At 36.7% G+C, this 26,061-nt stretch overlaps 1 protein-coding gene across 1 annotated transcript; it reads left to right on the top strand.

Moving 5' to 3' along the window:
- Positions 1 to 1,628: 1,628 nt before the first annotated feature.
- RBM11 (RNA binding motif protein 11) lies at positions 1,629 to 12,406 on the top strand. The gene is made up of 5 exons (XM_019632147.1): positions 1,629 to 1,808; positions 5,404 to 5,566; positions 7,215 to 7,287; positions 9,190 to 9,286; positions 10,449 to 12,406. The coding sequence occupies exons 1-5, from the start codon at positions 1,713 to 1,715 to the stop codon at positions 10,734 to 10,736; spliced, it is 717 nt and encodes a 238-aa protein (XP_019487692.1). The 5' UTR covers positions 1,629 to 1,712; the 3' UTR covers positions 10,737 to 12,406.
- The last annotated feature ends 13,655 nt before the right edge of the window (positions 12,407 to 26,061 follow it).

Below are 26,061 nucleotides of genomic sequence, written 5' to 3'. Positions count from 1 at the left end.
ATACAAATTGGTAACTACAATATGGCCTCAGGGATAGAAAAGACAGTCTGGGGAATATAATCAATAATGTAGATATTTCTTGGGGGGCCAGATAGATTCATGTCTGGTGGGGGAGACCACTTCATGGTCGGTGTGGAGGCCTGCCCACCACACTGTATTTCTGAAGCTGATGTTGAATAATATTGTATGTCAACTATAATTATATATACATATAGTCATGGGTCATGGAGTAGAGAGTAGGAATGGAATCAATGGAATTGTAATAGACAAGCATGATATCGGGGGTGGGAGGGCAGTAGATAGGGAGTGGGGGGTTGTTACTTTGTGAGGGTGAAACGGATAACTATTGCATTGTTCTGTACAACTGAAACTAACAGTAAAAAAACAACAAAAAAAGAATATTAAAAAAAATAAAAAATTTAAAAAATAAAATGTCACATAGCAAATAAAATTACTATGATAAACATATACTGTAATTAATTATAATATACATTTATATAAAATTTATTTGCATAAAAATATTAGTCCAATCCATTTCTTAAGAAACAAAACTCAAATTCCAAAAAGTGAAATTATTTAAAGTCATAAAATGAACCAATGTCAGAGCTCAATTAGAAATCAGGGTTCCAAAGATGTGACCCTTTTCATTAGAAAAGATAATTTTGGGGTCACCAACCAATTCAAAGCATGTCTCTTCAATTCAAAATGAATTATCACCATGCCCAACTAAAGGCCAAATGGTGTCCTGATTACTTGAATATTTGCACAACAATTTCATGGTTCTATGTAGACATACCTTCAGAAAGGAAGCCAAGTTAACAGTTGACAGTTGATTTAGCAAAGTACTGAGATTCTGATTAAGTTTTCTTCCCCCCTTTCTTTAAATTATCTTTATTGTTCTTAGGATTTTAAAAATCTTCCTCAACTAAGAATCAATTATTCACCCTGGTACACAGTATTCAAAGTACAATCCTAATACAAGGTACAAATATCGGGTCCTGCTACAAGCGCCCAGTAGCCATCCTCAAGAATTGTGGTTTCAGTCACAAAACCTGCTATATACTCGTTTTCATATTCCTTGATATAGGCTGCTTTCTCAAGTTCAAATGCTTTCTAGAGTCCATCTAAAACCACTGCGGCCATTTTCAAACTTTTCCAGGAAGTGCTTCCTAGGGGAATAAACTTTAATTGTAGTACGCTGTTGTATCCACATCCATGCATGCATGTATTCATTCTTTCAAAATAATTTTATAAAGAATGTAATTTGAAAATCCTAATGATTTATTCATTTTCTCTTTGGAAACTGATCTTCCCCCATTAGCGTGGGAGCTTCTGTAACTCAGTATAACTTAAACGGTCTCTACAGACATTTCATTTAAAATGTTAGTTGAATAAATCCAGAATTAATAACGTCCTGCCCGGAAATACGGAAGGTACTCTATAAGCAAGAGGGCAAAGCCCCTTTCACACTACCCTCTCTTAACTCGCACTCACCCTCGGCCCCAGCCAAACCCTGGGCGCGGGCGGCGCGGGCCGGCGCGGTGGGCGGGCCCGCGGGGCGCTGGGGGGCGTGGCTCCGCAGCCTCGTGCGGCACCAGGCGCGCGCGCTCTGGGCGTGGGCCCCACCCGCCTCGCCAGGCGGCGCTGTAAAGCCGGGGAGGAGGGCGGGGTCTCGGCACCTCATCCTCCATCCTCCGCCCGAGACCGGAGGGATGTTCCCTGCTCAGGAGGAGGCCGACAGAACGGTGTTTGTGGGGAATTTAGAGGCCCGTGTGCGGGAGGAGATCCTTTACGAGCTGTTCCTTCAGGTACCGTCGGCGGGGAAGGGGCAGTGGAGGCCACGGGGCGCGCCAAGCCTGCAGCGCTGCCGGAGTGGCGGGGCCCACCTGGACCGCTCGGAGCCCGGCCCCCTTCCCGCCCTAACCCGAGCCTTGGTTTTAATTTAGTTCCGCCTTGGCGCACCTGTCTCCAGGTGAGCAGCTGGGTGGTGAAGTAGCCTACGGTGACCCCCATCCCAGTGCGGAGTTCTGGGGATGGGCAGTGACTGGGCTCCGCCTTAAGCAAGTGCCTCGGGTGCGCTCAGCCAGAGCGGAAAACAGCTGTGTCACTGTCCTGTCCTTCGGGTGATAAACGCCCTCACGCCTTAAGCCCGCAGAATGAGCGGCATGGATTTTTCAGTGTTTCCCTATGCGTTTCCCCCACGCCCTTTTATGTGGCGGGTGTTTTTACTCCAGTATGATAAATGAGGTCTCGGATGATTTGGGCAGCCAAATCAGGACCCTGACCGACAATTCCCTTATTTCATACCCAGCAGATCTTCCGGAAACTTTCCAGACCTGGTACCTCTTGTCTCCTGTAAACACTCATCTGTTGTACACACCTAGGTCTCCCTTGCTAAAGAGATATCCTCATTCAGCCATTCATCTAACCAGTTAATGGTCCAGAATGACATGGCAAATACTAAGTAAGGTACTGGGCGTAGAACTTTAAGAGACAGACTCTAGTCTGTCTTCAGTAGGAAATTTAAAATGAATTACCATATTTTAGGATAATCTACAAAACAGAGGATACCCAGTATAGCAAAGTTGTTTAGAGTGTGATTTCTGATGTCAGCAGTGTGCCTTTGGGCAAGTAAGCGAATAGTTCAGTGCCTCAGTTTCCTCGAATGTCAGATGGGAGCAATAGTATCTACAGTATGATGTGTGAAGATTAAATAAGCCAATGCAGGTAAAACAGAACTGAGCCTGGCACTTACTGTTTGCTGCTGCAGCTACAACTAATAGTACTGCTAATACTAATAGGAAGAGAAATCAAGAAAGAGTGACATCCCCCTGTCAATAAGGGCAAGTTCCAAGGCAGACAATAACAAAGCTAAATTTCCAGGAGTATGAGTACCAGCCATGAAAGGAGTTTTTTATTTAGTTTTTGAAAAGCCCTACCTTTGTCTCTGAACTAAAGCACCCCTCTGTTAATTATACCTACACACAGTTTGATAGAGACAATCCTTTCTGGTACCACGATGTCCTGTCCTGAACATAAAACTTTCCTTATTTGAAAAATATTGTTGATATTAAGGCTGTTATGCTTATCCTTCTAATAATTTGCCATCCTTTAAAACTTGCTCTTTTTTTTTTTTAAAGATTTTTTATTGGGGAATTGGGGGGATGGGAACAGCACTGGGGAATTGGGGGAAGGGGAACAGACAAGTTGCTGTCTTTTTGTTCTTCAATCTAGTTGTGGAGGATGTTGCTTCACTGGCCCAAGTTGGCACCATCATTGCGCTCTTCCTGGGTGAGGCAGATCAGTCGCCGGCTTCTGGACGGCCGCTCACAGTGGCTTGAGGGCCGCTCACGCTGGCTGCTGGCTACACACGGTAGCCCATGGCAACCCACTGCAGCAGGGGCTGCAGCCTACGCCATCACCGTTGATTCCCTGCAGCCCAGCTCCAGGTTGAGCTGTTGTTCAGCATCTTAGCTGTAGAGGGCAGTGTCACTGGCCCTCATATGTGGGATCCGAACCGGGGCCCTCTGGCATCCCAAGCGAGTTCTTAACCATCGCGCCACTCGGCCGGCCCAAAACTTGCTCTTTTTAATCTGCTTAAATACTTGTCTTTTCCTGTAGTTGATTTCCCCCCCCCAATATCATTTGAAACTTGTCACTCTAAAAAAAAAAGAAAAAAAATGTTAATCGTTCTTTTTTTCCAGAAGGCTTATGTTGAGCCTCCAAAAACGAAGTGAGGGGGTGTTGGGGGGATAAGGCACAAAGGCCCCATGCACATACATTATTTCTAGTCAGTAGGGACTTATCAGTTGTATGCATCTATAAAACTATATATCTACTGTATCCTCATATTTTGTGATTTCTACATAAACAAAATGTTCATCTCTTCTAACAGATCAGGCAACCAAGCACGTTTTTATTTTTGCCTAGGTCCTTCTATATTGTGGAAGGAATTGCTAAAATGAGGTATCTTTCAGAGAGGCTTCAACCCAACAAACCCCAGCAATCTTCACAGCTGCAATACTGTTTATGGTTTTATTGTGATTTTAAAAGACTAAGCTGATGTGATTGTTGCTACAAGCAAGTCTCTTATTGAATTTTATCTTTAAAAATGCTTTGGTATATTTTTTAATTTGTAAACTTTAAAGCATTTAAGATATTCTGCCCAAATGTGATTTCATATATTTAATATCAGGAGTGGAAAAGTACTAATTAAAATTGGTTTTTACCATTCCTTTATACTTTTACTAGTTAGTGTCTTTCAAATTTCTGATTACCCTTTGAAGTGAGAAAGTAAGGTTTAATATCTTTGTATTTTTAACCAAGGAATGCTGGAGTAGAAATTTTGAGGGGAAAAATAGTGAACTCATTTTCAAATATGTTGAGTTTGAAGTACAGTGACATAGAGGTCTCTAGGAGACTGTTCCATGAAAGAGGCATGCATGAGTAGGAACAATAGATTTGTTGGTGAAGTGGTCCTTGAAACCAGCAGAGAGGATGAGCTAGTCCCTGAGAAAGCGACAAATGAAAAGAGAAAGACCGAATCCTAAAATACAGCATCATTTTAAAGATAATTAATATTTTTCTTTAGATTAAAAACAATTTCTTAATACTATATCGACCCCTGCAGAGCAAAGCAGTCTACCTTTAATGATTATACAATCAAAAAGTCTGAGCCATTCACCATTAAACCTTAGCTGTTTATAAATCTTTGTGAGTGCCTCCTCGCATCGTTATGGTGAAGATGTAAATATTTTCTTAGTTGTAATTAACACTTTTTTTCTTTTTTTACAATATTTAACTCTGCTTTTTTACTCTGTATTTGCTAATTATAAGTTTTACTATTGATGCAATCTGAATATTTTCAATATATGGTTTTTATTCCATTTTAATAATATACCATAGAATTATATTCTCCAGTTGGATGTAGAGCCTTTCTGATTTTTCGCTATTATAAATAATGCACCTACTTAAAAGTGTTAAATATATTAAAACATTTCTTGACAGAAAAAAATCTGGCTGCAATTTAATGTTACCAGTTTTTTTGGTCATAACCAACTTTGGGTTTGTCATTCAATTTATTTTTGAGTTATATACACAGTTATTACGTGTAGTAACACGTAGTATTTTGATCTTAGATTTAAATGCTCTCTAAAATTTTTTGTTAAGCCTAACAGAAGGGTAACAGAGCTTTCTTTTTAAGATTCTTGATAAACTAGAAAATACCAAGAAAGTGTGTTGAAGTATAATATTTAGAGTTAGGGAAGTACATTATATTAGAGCTACATAAAGATATTATTGCTGACAGATTTTTTTTTAGTCTAAAGTTGAATATACTTGATTTATCCAACTGTAAAAAAAATCTTTAGATTTATGAGAAAATAATTTTTAAGTTTCTTATAGGCTGGGCCATTAACCAAAGTGATTATATGCAAAGACAAAGACGGAAAGCCGAAGTCTTTTGGATTTGTCTGCTTTAAGCACCCAGAATCGGTGTCTTATGCCATAGCTTTGCTGAATGGAATTCGTTTATATGGAAGACCAATTAATGTGCAGTATCGATTTGGTAGGTCCTATCACTGATGAATCTTCCAAGTGTGTTCTGTTGGTGGTAGTGTTCTCAGAGGTGTAAGCATTTTGTTTGCTATATAGCATTAGACCAAAAAAGTGCCCCTGTAGTCTCTATTAAATTTTCTCAGAACACATGTCTAATTCATAATGGTATATAATTAATTAGCATTGCCAGTTACACGACCAACCCTATTGCATATCTTCTGTATTAAAATTTTTAATGTTCTATGTCAGTATTAGCCAGCAAGTATCTATGATATTTGCTATTGGCTGTTATAAATGAACTAGGAACACACAATTCTAGCTTTTATATAGCAAGTCTATTTGCTGATCTTCCTGTCATTGCTAATGTATGGTATAAAATACCTACTATTTGGGAAACAGAGTGGGTGACTTAGCCCTACTCCTAGGGGAATCATGATATATATATTGCTCTGGATCTAAGCCCCTGTAAGAACAGCTGGCCAATGGCAGCTGCAGTGACCCTTCATAGTGGTGGAGGAAAACTCCCTGACATGAATGGCCTTCTCTTGCACATACATCAAGAATTGATCATCTTTGATTAGAGAACATTGTACTAATACTCTAGACCAGGGGTCAGCAAACTTTTGAGACGGAAGAGCTGCCAGGGGTCAGCAAACTGTGGCTCATGAGCCACATGCGGCTCTTTGGGTATGTATATGTGGCTCTGAAGTAAAATTGAAAATGAAAATCAAACTATCATAGTTTCATTTATAATATTACTTTAAATTTTCCTTATTTGTAAAAATATATTTATGGCTCTCAAATAATTTTTAAATTGTTGTGAGGGACAGGATTGGCTCTTCCAGGGATCGGTAAACTTTTGAGACGGAATGTACCCAACGAGCCACATGTGGCTCGCAAGCCGCAGTTTGTCGACCCCTGCTGTAGCCCTTTCATGCTTGGAGAGACTAATAGAAGCAATGCTTAAGCTTATGTTGCAATGCTTGCAATGCTTATGTTGCCTCCCTCCCCTAAATGATTCAAGTTATTTATATATCCCTTGTTTGTTTTTTATTCTTCTGGCTATACTAAAAACAATTAAGAATGACAGAACAATGCCTTGTTGCAAAGGAAAAGTACTTCTCTTTGAGTTTCTTTTTTTTTTTAATGTCTTTGCAAAGAAAATTGTCCATATCATGCTTTCAGATACTGTCCAGTTAACTCATACAGGTTAGTAGAATGAGCCAGGACATGATGTTCTGACACTTCCCTAGCCCACTGCATAGCATCCTCTGTGATGTTGCATTGGTTTTTGTCAGTGCAGTTTAAAGAACTCATTCCTTATACACAGAGGCAAATAACACAGAATACTTAACCATTTTTAGTTTACAGGTATGTAAAACAAAATGTTGTGTATCTTATATGGTCCCAGGTCAGTGTAATTCTTTTGTAGAGCCATTGCTTTGGACAAACCTTGATTGTAATTTAGTCACTTATAATAATATAAACAATCTGTAAATATTACTCAGGAGGCCAAAGACATATTCATATATCTTATATGAGTTTAGAATTTTAATTAATACTACATCCTCTTGGGTTTGGAGTTTTTTTATGGTTTAATGTTAGAACTCAAAAAAATTGTACCATGAAGTAATCTGTTAATTCTGTTTGTTTTAAAGGGAGTTCTCACTCTTCTGAACCAGCTAACCAAAGTTTTGAGAGCTGTGTTAAGATAAATTCACACAGCTACAGGTAATTAAAATTTTTTTTTTCATGAAGGTAAAGAAAATAAACACACTCTTGTGCCAGGAAGAGTTTTTATACATCCTGGACAATTGTAAACCTTACCATTTAGATATAGGATAAAATTAAGGAATTCGTTTTTTTGTGAAACCATGAAAAGTGACAGGAAATGTTTTCATTTAAGTTCAGTCATATTATTTTCAGCAATAGGTAGAGATTTGTGTTGCTTATGTTCTTTATATTTTATCATGTTCTTTTTATAGATGTTAAATCATTTACACATCCAAGATCTCCTTGTGATGAATCATAGAGATACTATCATTCAGGCTTCTGTGGTACCACTCTCACCACTTATAATTGGGATCTTCACCTCTTCATCTGACTGCTTCCTGTCATTCTCCTGCCCTCCTCTCTGTCTGTACCTGCCCATGTTTTTTTGTTTGTTTGTTTTTGTTTGTTTGTTTTTAAAGATTTTATTGGGGAAGGGGAACAGACTAGTTACTGTCCTTTTCTCTTCAGTCTAGTTGTGGAAGATGTTGTTTCACTGGTCCATGTTGGTATTGTGATCATTGCACTCTTCCCCGGTGATGCAGTTGCTCATTGGCCACTGGACGGCTGCTCATGGCAGCTCACAAAAGCTCACGCCAGCTGCCAGCCAGCCCCACTGCAACCTACGCTGTTGCCAGCGACTCACGGCAGCCCAGCTCCAGGTCGAGCTGTTGTTCGCCATCTTAGCTGTAGAGAGCGCAGCATCACTGGCCCTCGTGGGATCCGAACCGAGGCCCTGCTGCCCAGAGGTGGCATCCCAAGCCAACTCTTAACCAACGCGCCATTTGGCTGGCCCTCTACCTGCCCATGTTAATTTCACCCTTCCCACAGTACACTATCTGGACTAAGGTTAGACTAAGGTTTAGTAGTACCGTGTTTCCCCGAAAATAAGACCTAGCCAGATAATAAGCCATAGCATGATTCCTCCAGAATATGGAGGGCACGCCCCCCTCACATGAGGGTTTTATGACCTGTTGCAGGGAGAAGGGTGCTTTTTCCACAAACTCTTTCAGCTTAAAATATTCAGCATGCTAAGGTGCCATATTTTGGCACCTAGAATCATGTTACAGCTTATTTTCCAGGTAGGTCTTATTTTGTGGAAAACAGGGATTAGCATTAAAATTGTGAAATACTGTGGGGCAAGTAAACTAATGAAGACAAGCTATAGTTTCTAGCTCATACTTGTAACTTTGGAATTTATTGAACATCTCATGGAACAAAACATTACATTTTTAAATGAAATTTTAGGACACCGCAGTTTTTTATTAAATTTTAATAAATTTAATAAATTAGGGATTCTTTAATTAATATTTAATTTAAATTAGTTTAAATTTAAATTTAAATTTAAATTAGGCAGTTTAAATTAGGGATTCTTAATTAATATTTAGAAGAAATCAGCAAATATGTATTTATGTTAATATCAGCAGTCCATTTAGGAAAGAATATAATTTATATAAACAGTGAAGATATCTACAAAAATAAATTGAGGAAAGTGTCTACCTTTCTTTCACTTTTTATATCTATAAACAATTGAATGTACCCTTGGTGATTGTTAATGACTTGCTCTGCTGTCTTCGTATCTAAGTGCTCATCATTTCCTATCAGAATGCCAAATGTGACCCTAAATATTGAGAGTTCAGTAAGTACTAATTAATAAGACTTAAGGTACTGCTCTGTCACTCACTACATTATCAGTATAATAACTGATTATTTGGGTATGTGTGTTTAAAGTTAATCATAACTGAGAAGCTTTTTTTTTTTTTTTAACGAAGAGCTATCTTTTCTGTTATTTCTCTAAAAAAAGGAGACATTTTGAGGTAGGAGTTTTAACTTTTTATTACTTTTTCTCATATCTCCCCAAAGAAATGAAGAAGTCATGGGCAGATCTTCCTTCCCCATGCAGCTCTTTCCAACTAATAATGCAGCTTTACCTCAAGAACACTTTTTCTTTCAGAGAATGGTAAGTTTGTTATGCCTTTGGTTCCATATACAATATGATACAAACCATGTAGAATATGAAAACTGTATGAAACTTAATGATGCTTCAATCAAAACCTGAGATGAAAACAGAGCCTTTCCCCCAGTGGCAGTCAGCTCTAATCCAGCCATCTTAAATCCCACAAATATAGCTCAGCAAACAGCCAGTGCTTCAACAACAAAGGGGTGGATAGGCATGATGATGCATTGTGGTCCAAGAAAAATTTGAGTAGAGCGTTAGTTAAATAACTATTTTAAAATATATTTTTTAGAATTGAATAATTTTATTTAGTAAAACATTTTTATATAATGGAAACCAATCACAAATATATTGCTTTTGAACATGGATTTTAAAAAATAATTTTTTTTTAACTGAAGTCAAAAAGTTTTAGTATAGAAAGCTACATTATTTCCAAAGACTAAAAAATATGTCTCTGGCCGAAATCTTAATTATGATCTTTATTATTAAAGAGGAACTTAGGAAATTGTTTTCTTCTGACTCCTCATTTTATACATAATAAAATTGAGGTCCAGGAATATTAATCAACAAGCCCAAGATTGTACACGTTGTTAGTGACAGATGTGGGACTATAACACAGGTATTTTCCATATATTTGAAAGAACTTGGGTATGTGTATTTACTTTCTCAACTGTAAATTCTGTGTAATATAAATTAAGATCAAGTATTTTCTATGAAAATTTACCATCCAAATTGAGTTATGCTATAAGTATAAAATTCACACCAGATTTTGAAGAGTTAATATGAAAAAAGAAAGTAAAATATCTCAATTTTTATATTGGTTAGATGTTGAAATGACAATATTTTAAGATAAATGAAATACATTATTTAATTACACTTGTTTCTTTTTTATTTTTGTATTGTGGCTATTTACAGATTTAAAACTACATATATGGCTTGCATTATATTTCTGTAGGACAGCACTAATCTGAATTGCAGTAAGTTATACACTACCTTGAATCTGTATGTTTACCATTTAAGGAAACTACCACGTTCCTACTTTGAAAAGTCACTGCCTTTCTTATACTAGCACATGATTTGGTTTGTTTATAGTTATTTGTGTAATGCATGTAAACTGTAAATTTTTCGGGCTTGTTTTGGCAGATGAATGTCTTTTTTTTCACAGCAGTGGCATGCATATAATCCAGCACTGCAGCTTCCTTACTGTGAGATGACAGCACCACTTCCTAATAGCACATCCATGTCTCCCTCACTAAATCGTGTTCCAAATCTAGAGGCTGGACCCAGCTCCTATGAATGGACTCACCAACAACCACGTGACCCTGATCTTTATCAGATAAATAAACGAAAGAGGCAAAAACAAACCAGTGATAGTGATAGCAGTACAGAAAACAATAGAGGAAGTGAATATAGCCAAAAGTTCCAAAAGTGTAAGAAAAAGAAGAGATATTAGTATTACATTTAAATGAAATTTATCTATACTTTTCTTAATGCTCTTAAAAGAAAAAAGTCTGTATTGTACTAAATGACCAATTTCATGGCTTTCTTGTCTTTTTTGAAATATATATGATAACATGATATCTGAGTTGCTATTGAATTTTTGTCTTCAATGACAGAAACTTAAAAATAATATGTTTTTTTGTATTTGTAATAGTATTGTTGACTTATTGTTAATAAGAAATACATTTTGAGTTGTTATATTTTAGTATTGATGATGAAATTTCACTATACTGTCAGTCAAAGGTCACTTAGCACTTGTGGATAAGGCACCATGCTCTCCTCCACTGTTGCCTATATGGAGTGGTGGATTTTTCTGAATGAAACTAGTGCAAATGTTTAAGAGGTGCATTGTTCCCAACAGAGGGAAAAGCAAGCTTTAGTTTCCTTTGTTAACATTTTATTTTTTATGTCTAAATATGTTATTTCTGAGCCTTAACTCTCCTACAGGTTTGTTTCATAAACTGAGAATATATGACAGTGGTACCAAAGGAAAGATGATTATCATGGGGCTAGTTTTGGCATCATTCCCTTTTTATACAATTGTATATAATTATGAATGTCTGCCTTTTCTCACTTATTATGTTTCACAAAAATAGTTGGCTATGTCAGAATTTATTATCCACCTCTTTTGGTAACTGGGTTGGAGAAGGTATATTTGACATATTTAAGGCTTGATAATGAACAATAGAATGATATTTCATTAATGTATGTTATTATTTATCAACAAATCAAGTTTCCTATTTCTGGCTTATTTACTTTTAGAAGATAGACTACGTGTAAATTATTGATTTATTACATTTTTTGTTAACTTTGTAGCTCATTTTAAACTAAAATTTGTGAAATATATTTACTAAAGCTAATAAAAGAATCATGTAACTTCAATAGGAGTTACCCACCCAATTCAATAGGAAAAGCTATGCTTGGATATTTCTTTTACATATTGCATAGCACTTTATAGATCTTTATTATTTAAAATAATAAAGATGTTTTTAGCAAAATGTGTAACTGAATTTAAGTTTTGGCTATAAATAATACAATGCAGTAAAGTTTTAAATGTAATTATTACAGTATTTCCATCTGATCATCATGAAAACAAAATTTAGCTTGATGTAGCTTGATCTATATACTTTCATGTTCCTAAATATTCAAATTTAAAAAGATGACATTTTTTTTCTTTTTAAATTCACAGTTTTGCAATTTAGAATTATGCCAAAGGGAAAAATAAATTTCTATGTAAATAGAAAAAATAAATACACATTTAAACGCATTTTCTTCAATTCTTATACCTTACAGTTTACCTTAGCCCTACATTATTTCAATGTGATTGGCATTATAGGAAATATGTACATGAGAAGTGTCTCTTAGCAAGAAAGAGTGGCATATTTGTAAGAAAATTATTTTGAAATATTGTTACACAAACTAAAATCTTAGAACTGCAAGGAACTTTCAACTTTTTTCATCCCAGGCAGGAAGTTCCTCAGTATCGACTTTAGCAAGTCAACCAATTCGAACCAAGCAGAAGGCAAATTCATCTATTTACCCCAGTGTCTTTCATTGTTAGAAATATAAAACTTCCCTTAAAGTGTTAATAATCTACAATACTGTATAATTTTAAATTATCGATTTTCCCAACACTATATTTTTTAGTTAAAATTTATTTAATTATTTACCTTAAAGGGTATTGTGCTTATAATTTTAATTCTCCACTCTCAAAAATCCATTTTTAAGTATGTAATGTACACATTCTACTTCAAATGCTAGAAGAAACTTGCACTTTGAAAACAAAATGAGGCATCTTTTTATTTTATATTCACTAATTTATTTTTTAAATGAGTTTCTGTAATGCATCAGGCAGTAGAAAAACAAGAGGAAATTACTTAGAGTTAAAGTTGGTCAAAATGGTGAGTGCAAAACACACCCTTGAAATCTTTACGTGTCCACATTCCAGCTTTGTTTTCTATTTTCATACATCCTAGTAAAGCCAGTTACATCAGAATTAAGTCTTTCTCACATTGATTTGTTTCCCACTAAGAATGGTGAATTGATAGCCTGGGTTTGATTTTGGTTAAAATGAACTAATATATAAATCTCTATAAAAATTATATTTTACTTTAAGAAGTTAAAATAAAAATTTTTTAAGAGAAAGATAACTGTCTTTACACCTCAAGCCCAGGGAAGCTGAGTGAGCACATCCTCTCCAGTTTGCACTAAGCAATATTTTCTGAGGTTGTTGGTGATGATGTTATTCTGACTGATCAGAATGACTTCTACAAGGTCAAATGCAGCCCTAGTCGTAGGCTAAGTCCGTTTATTCGCAATCATGCCCAACCTGCACATTACTTTATGTGCATGCAAAACTGTTTTAGCAAGTGAAGACAAATGATCTATTATCTAGTTCCTGGTAAAATTTCCTTTTGAGCTTCCAACACCATCTTGTTATAATTGTCAACAGGTTTTGTAAGGATTAAGGAACACATGCTACTGGCGTAATTAAAGAACATAACCAGTATGTAAGGATACAAACTAATATATTCCTTGAGTTATAAGCCCTGAGAAAGATTGAGCCAAACAAGCCTACGTAGTATCATCTACTGCAAGGAACCTGGATCTAACAATAATTGGCTCAACTACTTGAACTTGTTTGGGGAACCTAATAAATGAAAACATACTTTAAATGGATACTGTCGATCAGTCTAACACACTTATTTAAATCCTAATAATTAATGTATTTACTTCTATTTCTATATAAGAAAAAACGTAATATCCTGAGTAGGAAAATAAGCCTCACCCCAGCTGCTTCTCCCAGCCTGACAGCATCCTCATTGATTTTAGCCCACCTCCAACTTAATCATAAAGGAAACACTGCAGACTCTTCCTGCATGCTAATCAAAACCCTGGGAGTTATTCTAGACAATTCCCTTCGCTTCACTTTTAAGTGGTCATTAGCTCCTCATTGTGACCTTGTACGGTTCTCTTCATTCCTGCCTGGGGTATTCATTAAGCAAATCAACAATGAATGATGCTGAGGCTACATCCCTGAAAATGTATGGTCCCAGCTTTCAAGGAGCTACAGTCTACTGGCATAGATGGACAGTTATGTGATTTCAGGATAACATTATAACAGAACAGAGGTAAAAACAGAGTGCAATGTGAATGCATGAGAGACTTCTTTCCTCAAAATAAATCTTGGGAGGAGGGAGCCAAACACCTGAATACACAGGAAAAAAAACAAACTAGCAGTTTCAAAAGCTTTCTATACTGACTGAACTGTTCTCACATTTTCAGCTCTGCTGTTGCCCCTCCTTGGAGGGGTGGCTCCAAGTTTTAAGCTAGTACAAGTAAAACGGCTTATCTTTATCAATATCACCCTATCCTCTTGAAGATACAGGGGCTTGAGTTATGGCAATAAATAAAAAAGATAAATATCCCTGTTCTTGTGGAACATTCTAATAGAAAGAATAAATAAGATAAATAAAATATAAAGTGGGATGTTAATAACTGATAACTGCTAAGGAAAAAATATAGGGATATTTTTTAGGGATTAAAAAGAAGAGCAGGAGAGGAAATAAGCCATGTGGGTATCTGAGGGAAAAACTCTCCAGGTGGAGGGAACAGCATATGCAAAGGACTCAGGGAAGAAGCAGGCTTAGAAGAAAGGGAAGGAAGCCAGTGTGGTGGATGAAGTTGATCAAGAGAAAGATGAAATCAGAAGATAATGGGACCTTAGAGGACATTGTAAGGACTTTGACTTTTACTGGTGACATTTTGTGAATGGGGGTGGTGGGATGGGAGCGACGGTGTGACAGGGGAATAAATATTAAGACTATTGAAGTTATCCTAGCAATAGAAATGCTAAGAAGTGGTCAGATTCTGGATAAATTTTGAAGGTAGAGCTGACAATTCACTAAGCATTCCAGTATTGGGAAAGAGAGAACAGAGTCAACAATGACTCCAAGGTTTTTAGGGTAACTACAATAGAGGGATGAAGTTATTATTTATTGACTTGGGGGAAACTATGGAGGAGCAAGTTTTGGAGGAAGATCAGGAGCAGATTTTGGACATGTCATTGTTTGCGTACCAGAAAGCTAATAGGAGAGATCGAGAAGTTCGAACACACAAGTCTGGAGTCCAGGGGAGAGGTCTCAGTTGAAGAATTAAACATTAGAATTATTGGTATATCAATGGTATTTCAAGCTTTAAGACTGCACAAGAGCACGTACGAAGTACAAGTAGATAGAAAGGCGATGAGGTCTAGGGACTGTGCTGAGTACTGCCAGTATTCACAGTGGATGACTTTAGGGAGATTCAGACCTTAGGGAAATGAGGAGGAAACAGCAGGCAAAGTAGAATGACAAAGCAGAGTGTAGAGTCTGGGAATCCAGGTGAACAAAGTGTTTCCAGGAGGAAGAAGTGACTAGCTTTGCCAAATGGTAGTACTAGATCAGGTAAGATAAGTACTCAGAATTGATTCTTGGATTTAGCAATGATCCTTTATATTGGATATTTTGGATAAATGATTCTGGCAAAAGCATGATCAGAGTAATTGCAAGTGAAAATAGAAGAAATAACTGAAAGTGCAAGAAGAGATAACTTTTTCAAATGTCTTGCTGTGAAAAGGGAGGGAAGAAATAGGACTATAACTCAAGGAAGATATGTGATTAAGAAAGATTTTGGTTGGTTGGTTTTCTTAAAGACCTAAAGAATGTCTAAAATTTTGCTGTTGTCTCTTTCTAGTTCTCTGTGGCTTAATACTTATTATATTTTTTCTAAATCCTTACTCTTCTTTAATCATATTTTTGGAGGAAGAGAAGATAAAACTGGCATCAATATGTCAATATGTCAGGTTTAGAAAGTTCTGTTTACTAATTTTAAAAATCCTCTATCTTAGAAAAAATAAATTTTTGTTATATATTTTAAAATAATTTTCCAGTTTGTTTTTGTGTGTGTTGTCTTTCCAGAAGATTTAATTTTCATGTAATTAATATATTGTCGAATCTATCAGTCTTCTTTATGGATTCTGGAATTTTTATTATTTGTAGAAAAGCCTTTCAAAATCAAAAATTAAGAAAAAAATCTATCATGTTTTCTTTTAGAATTTTGCCAAATTCAATGTTACATTTAATCTTGGGTCGTGGAGTACTTTATTAGGATATAAGGAAGTAAAATCTTTAGGTTTTTGTACAACATAAGCAATTTTGAGTTGATTTCTGAATGCCTGCATGAAGGTTTTCTTATACCAAACCAGCAATTGTGTTTCCCATAGTATGCAACCCTGTAGTGAATGCAGTCCTGATGAAAGGAATGAATATTCTCACTGACAGATATTATTCTCCCCACCCATTGGAATAGGAGTTTACAACAGAAATTAAGTTGAAGAAAGATGCCAGCCTCCTACACAGAATAAACAGTACAAACAGTGAGAGGCTCAAATGAAGTCGATTCCATTTCTACCTGAGGTGACAAAGTAAATTTTATGAAGATGATTGTATTAAATTTGAATTTAGAAAAATGAGTGGTATTTTAAAACATCAGGAATAAGGAGGTTATTTCCTAGCTAAATGAACACATTAGAGGTAGGAAAATGAAAAGTGTAACTGGAATATGGCAAATAAAATTGGGCAAATTTAAGGAACTTAAACAGTTGATAGCATTTAGAAATTTAACAGTCAACCAAAATTTACATCGGGGGAGTTTCAAGTAATATGACACACTCTAAAATAGCATAAGAAATTTCTCTCCTGTAATAAATTAATTTAAGAAAATAAGTGAGTTAACCTCTAAGGAAAGTAAATTGTCAGCTATCATGCAAGGAGCAGAATTTTCTGAAAATGACCCAAGTGCCCACTCTGATAAGAAGCTAGGTGAAATAAGGATTTCCGGCCACTTCTTTCAGCCAGAAGGGTTAGACTCAAGTTAGTTGCCTATGGGATAAGTGGCTTCCCACTTCCCCCATCCCAAACCCGGAGGACTGTAACTTCCCTTGTGCCCAGTGTTTTCAAGTTCAGGGCAGCAGTGGACCCTGCAATGGCACACAAACCCACATGCACACAACTTCAGCTTCTCCAAGGAATAATGAGAGCATAAACTGTGCCTTCTCTTGTCTTGCTCTAATTTCACCAATGAAGTCCATTCTTCAACCCATCTATGGAATGGTGAGAAATTCATTCTGAGTCCTGTGAAAAGAATGATACCTCCAGATCCAAGACAAGCTCTCAGGACACACAATGAAGATGGAAGAAGAAATTCATCCATTTTTTTAGGAGACTCACAGCAAAGTTTGGTCAAGCAGACAGCAATCCAGTGGGAACCACCAACTCACTCATCTATGAGGCCAGCTTACAGGCTTTATGCCTGTGTTCTATCCTATGATTCTCATTTTTTATGATAAACACTTTTAGATGGCACAATACAAACCAGTAACAAAAAAGTCAGTGACAAATGAACACAATGCTATGCCTGGGGAGGGATAATCCAAACTAAGAATCACAATGCCCAAAGTTTTAATCAAAAAGTTTTCTCCTGTACATCTACATTATGGGCATCTCTTTTAGAAAAATCAAAGAGAGGTTTATACTGCCCTTGTTTGATCAAATATTGAGCAGAGATCCGGGAATCTGACTGGTAAGAAACTTTACCTTCTCTGGCTTGATCAGAAGTCTCAAAATCTCAGCTGCACTCTCCACAGCAAGTGGAGAGTCCTGACCACTCGATCCCCATCAAAACTCGGGGAAAAAATGTTTCCTCTACTAACTTATGTCCAAGTGGTGAGGGCCTGTGAATTAATTGAAGACAGATTGACAGGTTGTATTAGAATTCTCTAGAGAAACATTACCAATGGGATTGAGTAATTGGTTGATTGATTGATTGTAAGGAATTTGGCTTCTGTGACTCGGAGGCTGACAAGTCCCAAGATCTGCAGTGGCAAGCTAGAAGCCAGTGACATAGTGCCAGTTCAACTCTGAAGGCCCAAGAACCAGGAGAGCCGATGGTGTACTTCCAGTCTGAAGGCCACAAAACACCAGTGTGCCAGCTGGAAAGCAGCTCCCTTCAGGAAAAAGTCAGCCTTTTGTTCGATTCAACTTTTCAACGGATTGGATGAGACCTACCCACATTAGGGAGGGCAATCTGCTTTACCCAATCAATCAAATTAAATATTCAAAAACACTCTCACAGAAACACCCAGAATAAGGTTTGACAAAATATCTGGGCACCCTGTGGCTCAGTCTAGTTGACACATACAATTAACCATCACATAGGAGAGAAGTTTAATTTACATGCATGTGTGTGCACTCTGTAAAGAGTGGCTCCTCAAATTGCCAGGGATAATGGTTGATATACCAACTTAACCAAAGCGGGGGTGCTTCAAGGCTTCAGTGAGAAAATATGGAAGGCTCTACTGGGCTCGTTTACACAATATTTCATTCAGGTGCTGATGGGCAGCCTCCTTGGCTGCTAGCTCCCCCAAAGGGTGATTTATGGCAGCTGAACTCTAATATCCCACTGCTAAGGATCAGTCTTTTCCAAATCCTTCTGACTGGGTTGTATGGCTCGGCTAAAGTCAGTAAAAGGAAGTTTAAATAAATAAGGTTTCTTTCTGAGGCTGCTGTTTATTCCAATGTTTTCTGTTTAAAGTAATCCTCAGACCATTCTGGTGGGTTTGTTGGTCCCTTTAATAGCAAGTATACTTGCTTGTTTATATAAGGAAACTGATACTACATTTTAACAAAAATATCCTTTCTAAGTGGTAAAAATTCAGTAACCTTTAAACTGTAATATGAGCTAAGACATTCTTGGTTCAACTAACATATGTCTCTATGCACGTCCAGACATGTACCATACTTTCTAAAATTTTTCAGATGCCTGTATAATACTTTGGTCTGAAAAAAATTGGCATGTTTCTTTAACAGGAGATTCTTAAATTAGTAATTATATTGCTTTAAAATTCAATTAAAATCTGAACCTAAAACCTTAGGTTTAGGTTCAAATCTCAGGGCCATGTTACAATATTTTAAACTGCAAAACAGAACAGCCATTTGCCCCAACTACCTCCCTTAGAATATGTGCACACAGGAAGAGTCTGACTAAATAAATGTCATATTCAGAAAATAAGAAACTTCAAAACATCAGCCTCGGGCTGCTGTAAAAAACGGGAGAGAGGCAGTTACAAGCCATTACTTTGATGAAAATCTCAGATCTGTCTGTGTCAGAAACTGGTACCACCTCCACCTTCTGCCCTCAGATTATTCAGCTGCCCACACAACAGCTTCTTCCATCCTTGTCCCCCATCAAAGTAGTACTAAGGCAATCATTTTGATCCCCTCTACCCCAGAAGTAATTGGGAACCTTATGAAAGGATTATGCAGGACACCATAATGTACTTTTATGAAGAACACTGAAGATAAATTCACTGAACTGCTTCAAATAGCTAAATTTTCAAGCAATAGTTAAAAAAAAAGAACATTAACCAAACTGTCTTTGTTTATTGCTGGAGATGTTCTTTACTTGATTTGGGGAGTAGGAATGGATGGATAGATGGATGGATGGATGGGTGGATGGGTGGATGGATGGATGGATGGATGGATGGATGCATGGATGCATAAGGGACTGAAGCTGTAAAAGGCTAATAATCATAACTACTACTATATATTCAGGCTACTACATGCGAAACATTAGTCTTGAGAAAAGCACCCTACAAATGAGGAAGCTGAGTTCAGTTGTCCAAAAGCATTTCTCTTTTGTCAACAGAGAAAAGTTAGAATATGAGTCTCATGGGCCAGTGCTCTAAATGTATCACCACACTGTTTGTACCAAAGATTTGTTTGAAGGATCTATGATAACTAGACAGTGTTTTGAATGGAAATCAGTATAATAGATATCATAATTACCTCTTGCTAGATTTGATTTAATTACCACTTCTCCTAGACATAAACCTCCTAGATATAAATCTATTACTTAAGGTAAGTCGCTTATAATTCTTGTTTTGTTTTTTCTCTTCAGAAAGATTATGGTAGTTTACATTTCTATCAGCAGTATATGTCCATTAATGTGACTGAAAGTGAGACCTTGTGTAAAGACTATGACTTAACTTAGTATAAATGTCAAACATATTAAACTTACTTTGGGTAAGTTAAATAGAGGCTTAACTACAATATTCTGTGTAAGAGAACCATTTAATGACAAAACCATTTTTTTTCCTTTGATCGCCTAATCATCTTATTTCAGTTCCATATTTTCTCTGTGTAATATGCATCACTTAGGAAATGTAAACAAGAGAGATTTTAAAAGAACTACTATAGTGTGTGTGCATCTGTGTGTGTTAAGAAGTGAGGCATCAGTAGAAAAAAACAACCAAAAAACCAGAATTTAAAAAAAGTTTTAAATGCAATAAAATCACCTCCTACAAAGACAAATGACAATGAAATGTCACATTTTTTATGATTTTTAAATACTACACTTCTTGTTTTTGCTTGGTTAAATTTTTATGTCACTTGCTTAAGTAAACCTGAAATTGAGGTATACTCGTATACACTATGTTGAAATTGGAAAGAAAGGTACAATATAAAGCAGGGTTGTTGCCCAGAAGGTGGCCAGTTCCCTGACTGACAAGAGGCATTACAATTCAATATAAAAAGTCTATGAAGAGTCTTGTTCTCCATTTTGAAGTTCAGAAACCTGATTATATTTGAACACCTGTTGTAGATTGCCTCACATTTAATAATCTCATTTAAAGACCAATTTCCCCCTCACCACGATCCACATGATAACAGCCATTTCAATAAAAGAACACTGTTTCCTTAGTCACAGATGCTTGAAACAACTAAATGTACAAAACCCAAGTCAAACCTATCACAGCCTCTTCCTTGCTGTCTCCCACTTCTGGCCAAAAGTGATTGGTCAGAATTGGCACCCAGTGTAAGTTGGCTCAATCATGGTCTCTTCCGAAGGAAAATACAAAAGGGAAAAAAAGAAAGAGTGGCTGTATCCAGAAAATGTAAATTCAGGAGATGTCTTTTGCTGTTTTTCATCTTGTAGGTAAAAATACCAAATGATATCCTTTACAGAATAGAACGTTGATATGCAGAGAAAAGCAAAAGCAAGAGAGAATATTAAAGACATTTGAAACCTTGGTTCAAGAATCTACCTAAAACTCTGTAGTTTTACAAAACAATCCCCCTTTTTGCTTAGGTCTTTGATTTAAATTCTAAGCAATATACTCCTTAAATCCAAGTGTTTATTATAAAGTGAAGATCACAGGTAAAACCCATAGTGATCGCTATTAAAATCTGAGTTCTGTCACTTCTGATCTGTTTCTTAGAGTTGGTCACTTACAATTCTTCTTTTAGTTTTCTCTTCAGAAAGATTACAGTAATTTACATTTCTATAAGCAGTATATGTGCTTTATTCAGTCCAGGATGCTAAAACAAAATATCATAGACTGAGTGACTTATAAACAAAATAAATGTATTTCTCACAGTCCCATAGGCTGGATGTCCCAGATCAGAATGCCAGCATGGTCGAACTCTGGTGAGAACCCTCTTCCAGGTTGCAGACTGCCAATTTCTCATTATATCTTCACATGGCGGAGAGCAAAGAGAGAAAGCAAGCTCTCTAGACCTTATAAGGGTGTTAATCCCATTCATGAGGGCTCCACCCTCATGAACTCATCTGTTGGGTTGTCGGAAAAGTCATGATGCATTTTTGCAATGGAAAACATAGGAAACAATATGTCACGACTTTTTTGACAACCCAATAATTCTAATCACCTCCCAGAGGCCCCACCTCCTAATACCATCACACTGAGGGGTAGGGTTTCAATGCACGGATTTTAGGGGAACACAGTCATCCAGTCCATGACCATATGAGACAACTCATTTTCCAACAACTTTATCCTCATTTGATGTTTAATTTCTTTTATAATTGCAATCACTAATCTAGTAAGCCAAGTATATATATTTTTTTTTAATTTTTTTTAAAAGATTTTATTGGGGAATTGGGGGAGGGGAAGTGACAAGTTGCTGTCCTTTTGTTCTTCAGTCTAGTTGTGGAGGACGTCACTTCACTGGCCCATGTTGGTATTGGGATAATCACTCTCTTCCCGGCTGAGGCAGATCAGTCACCGGCCATTAGACATCAGCTCATGGTGGCTCACAGCTGTTCATGCTGGCTGCCGGCCATTCACGGTAGCTCACGGTAGCCTATTGCAGTCCCACTGCAGCCTACGCCATCGCTGGGGACTTATGGCAGCCCAGCTCCAGGTTGAGCTGTTGTTCACCATCTTAGCTGTATAAGGCGCAGCATCACTGGCCCATGTGAGATCTGAACCAGCAGTCCTGCTGCTCAGAGCTCACATTCCCAAGCCAACTCCTAACCAACAAGCCACTCAGCTGGCCCTGTTGTTTAATTTTTTAATATATATTATTATAAATGAAATTTATGAGGAAAAGGGTAATCCTTTTGGCTTATTGATCATTTTTTGGTCTATGTGAATCAAGTTCTTTGTCCATTTTTTTTCTATTGGAGGATCATATTTTTTAAATCATTTTTAAGAGGTCCTTTATATGGAAGGAATATTAACCATTGGCATTTATAATTGTTTCACATATACAATATATTTATATATACAAATATTTGTCATTTGCTTTCACTTTTCTTTAGGTATCTTTGAGCTGAACAATTTCATTTGTAGTCAAATCTGCCATTGTCTCATTTGTGGTACCTGCATTGGGTTACATCCTCAGGAAGGCTTCTTCATTATTAAATTATGTGACTATTTACAGCTTTTCATATGGCATTTTATTTTTTTAACATTTAAGTGTGTAATCTACCTAGAGTTAATGTTACTGTGGGATAAGTTAAAGATCGAATCTTATTTATTCTCCAAATGTTTAGTTAAAATGACTCCTCTATCATATAGTAAATTCTTAGCAGTTTGTGGTTCTGTACCTTTCATTCTGTTTCATTAAACTATCTGTCTTTTCAACAGTACTACATTGTGTTAATTACTCTAGCTTCAAAATATAAAGTATTATGTTCATACACTTTGGCATCTCCATAAAACATTTAAATCAATACAATTTTATTTCAGTTAAGTTTGTTTTTCTGTTTGTTTTGTTTTATTGATGTAAAATAGTTTAAACTCAGGAACTACTTACCAATAATTTAATAAGGAACCTGGTAAAATAATCACCTTTAAGGGTTAATTTTGCTTTGGATTCCTCTTCTCTATTTTCTAATTTAAGCTAAAATGTCTACAGAATTATTTGAAGTCCTGGAAATTTATTTCAAAAATATATATGAAAATGCTGCCCTCTGGTGTCAATGTAATTTACATTTTTATCAATCAAACCAATTTTAAATAGTCCTTATTCAGGGTGAAGAGGATAAAACAGAACCAATATTTTTGAACATTTATGTGAATGTATCATTAGAAATAAATAATAAGGGAAAGTGAACGATCTAATATTGCTCTCTTTTTCCTTTTCTCTTTTTTCTCCTCTCATCTTTGTTCAATTGACAGTTCCAGTAACATGAAAAAAATTTTTTCTACAAATTCCTTTCCAGTTATAAAAATCAGTCAATCCTATTTCTAGTGATATTGGCACAGAATACTTTAAAAGGACTAAACATCCCTTAATATATGAACATTTATTTTTATGTTAGAGAAGTGTTTCCCCGTGGAGAGACCTCCATTGGCATGCAGCCCTAGCATCCAGAAACCAGGAAGAGGCTAATCTGGAATTCATATAACATCACCTCCAGCTCAAGAGCAGGAAACATTCGTGTTATTAGAGAGTCAAGCTGATATACGAGATAAGACAATTAAGTTTGCAAACTTCCCACTGTGTGTTTACACGATGGACTGTCCACTAACTTAATTGTTGCACTTGTAGTCAGATGGGCGTGCAAATATCAACTGTGTCTTAAATGAACATATATATGGAAGTTCTGGATTTCAAAAGTGGAGGAAAGATTGTACTGAGCAGCCTGTGACAGTGTTATCTGTTCTCTCTAGGCTGGTAGATACATGGACACCAGAAACATCAACAGCAGCTTCAGCTGCAAAATCTGTGGAGGAAGTTTTTTTCTAGCTGAAACAAATGTGAAAGCAGGAAGGTTTTGTAGGTCTTGTAGGTCTAAGCAATTCTCTGAGAAAAGGTAGAAGCAACAAGGATAAAAATACCTTCCCATATGTAGAGCTCACATTGCTTAACAAAGCTCCCCTTCAACTCAGCAAGGAAGGTCCAGGAAATGAAAATGAAGAGGATTTTCCAGATTGCAAAGAAAGGCTTCCAGCTTTGCAAATGCCCACTCTTTGCAAGAGATTAGCCATGTTTCAATTGCTATTCTTGGAAAAAGGAGAGAATATGTCTAGGTGTATTTTTCCCAGCAATATGGTAAATACTTATACTAAAATAATCCTCCTAACCAGGAGACATCTCTAAATAATTTTATGATTTATGTACCTATACAATGAGAATTGACTTCCCAGTGTTAAATGAGTAGCACTAACATTCTGTCAGAACTGAAACGAGGATATTCTACCCATCTTCCCATCTACCCATCTTGATTCATTTACAACTAAGCCTCTTGCAATAGATATTAGAATGCTAAGTAGTGGGTTCTGAAATCACAGCTCTCATGAATGGGAATTGGCTTTTTTTCTAAATATACTGGGGGATGCCTCAATACTGTGATATTCATAAGCATCTTATTAACTCTTTGAACTCTTTATTTTTTAGCTGAGCCATCCTGCCACCAGTTAATCGAACCAGTGACCCTGTTGCTCAGAGCTGACACTCTTGAGCAAGCTCTTAACCAACTGAGCCACTTGGCTGGCCCTCTCTTTGAACTCTTTAAAAAGTTGAGATACATCAGAGACTTGGTGGTGAATAAACATATTTCTAAGGAATTATAACTATTTTCAGTGATTTTGTAGCATGTCAACTTAGCTAAACTAGAACTACATTTCCCAGAATTCTCTTCTCTTTAAATCAGGTTAGCCATATTAGGAATAACATTTGAAAGGAGGCCTAGAAGCTACAGCATTAAGCTTTGAAGTTCCTTGTAAGGTGTTAGACACCATTGCAGCTCACGTGAGTTCCTTACTGATCTGCTGGCTCCCGTTATTGGCATGGGCAGCAGCCAAACCCAAGCTCCCCTATGTCTCCTGGATGTACTTGTTCAGTATTTCTAAGTCCTGAAGCAGGCAAGTCACCCACATCCTCATGATTAGAGATATTGAGAAATAGATAAAAGTTCCAGTTAGCCCTTGGTCATCCCACTTCACATCCATCTTTTTTTCTCCACTTCTGTCCATATTTATCTATAGTCAACTTATAGCTGACTACCAGAAGCAGTTACCAGTCTTCCATAGACTTCCCCACCAGGTCCTTCTATTGTGTAACATCTAATCCCTAGAATAAACCCCTATTCCTTATCACTCACAGTAATTCTTCTTCCTTAGTTAAATCCTACAAAATTTAGTGCCTGAAATAGAGGTGCTATCATAACAAAAACCCAAAACAGGTGACATTGGGCTTGGGACAGGATGGCAGAAAGAACATAGCAAGCATAAGATGGGAGAGGTTTCAGACGATCGTTGGTTAAAGCTGGAAGGGGCTTTTGGAAAACAGTAAGGAAATTGTTATTAGAAAGTTTGGTAACATCTTGTCATAATGTGGAAAATAAATAGGGTACTTAATGAACTCTTGGATCCAGCTAGAGAAATTTATTGACAGAATATGGAAAATTCCAACAGGCTTCTTCTAGCTTCTATACTTAAAAGATGGGAGACGGGGTGGGAAGAGAGAGACTAGAGAAGGGACTGTACCATTTTCATTAAAGTTTTAGAAATTTAGAGGATCCAGGGATTGTTGGACTTAACATTAAAATTGTTTCCTATACCTAGTTAGTCCCAGAAAAAGATTCTCAAAGAAAAAATAGCTTTGGCAAATACAAAATCCAGCATACTAAAAGAAATTCAGTTCACGAAAGTGTGGCTGCTGTAAATTCTCCTGTTGAGAACCTCCCCCCAACCAAAAAAAATAAAATAAAATAAGGGCATGTCTTCTAGAGCTCTAAAGGATCTTACAGATGTTGCCCCATAGTAACCTTACTGTTGGCCCAAGGTGGAAATGGGCCTATCGCAGTAATAAATGTGTGTATGGTTTATTCTAATGGCATGGATTAAAAATTTACAAAATAATAAAAAGTCTTTGGACCTCCCAACCTACTATGACCAGGAAGCAGACGGAGAAGGCCACTTGATTGCAAAAATT

Source organism: Hipposideros armiger, unplaced genomic scaffold, assembly GCF_001890085.2.
Source record: "Hipposideros armiger isolate ML-2016 unplaced genomic scaffold, ASM189008v1 scaffold_1084, whole genome shotgun sequence".
NCBI lineage: Eukaryota > Metazoa > Chordata > Mammalia > Chiroptera > Hipposideridae > Hipposideros > Hipposideros armiger.
Note: the sequence above shows the minus strand (reverse complement) of the source record. Positions and strands in the feature narration are given on the sequence as shown.

What these genes read in the sequence shown, in the direction of transcription:
- RBM11 (XM_019632147.1), top strand. Translation starts at nt 1,713, where the DNA reads ATGTTCCCTGCTCAGGAGGAGGCCGACAGAACGGTGTTTGTGGGGAAT. An exon ending in TAATGTGCAGTATCGATTTG is followed by an intron (nt 5,567 to 7,214) that starts GTAGGTCCTATC and finishes TTTGTTTTAAAG; the next exon opens with GGAGTTCTCACTCTTCTGAA. An exon ending in ACTTTTTCTTTCAGAGAATG is followed by an intron (nt 9,287 to 10,448) that starts GTAAGTTTGTTA and finishes TTTTTTTCACAG; the next exon opens with CAGTGGCATGCATATAATCC.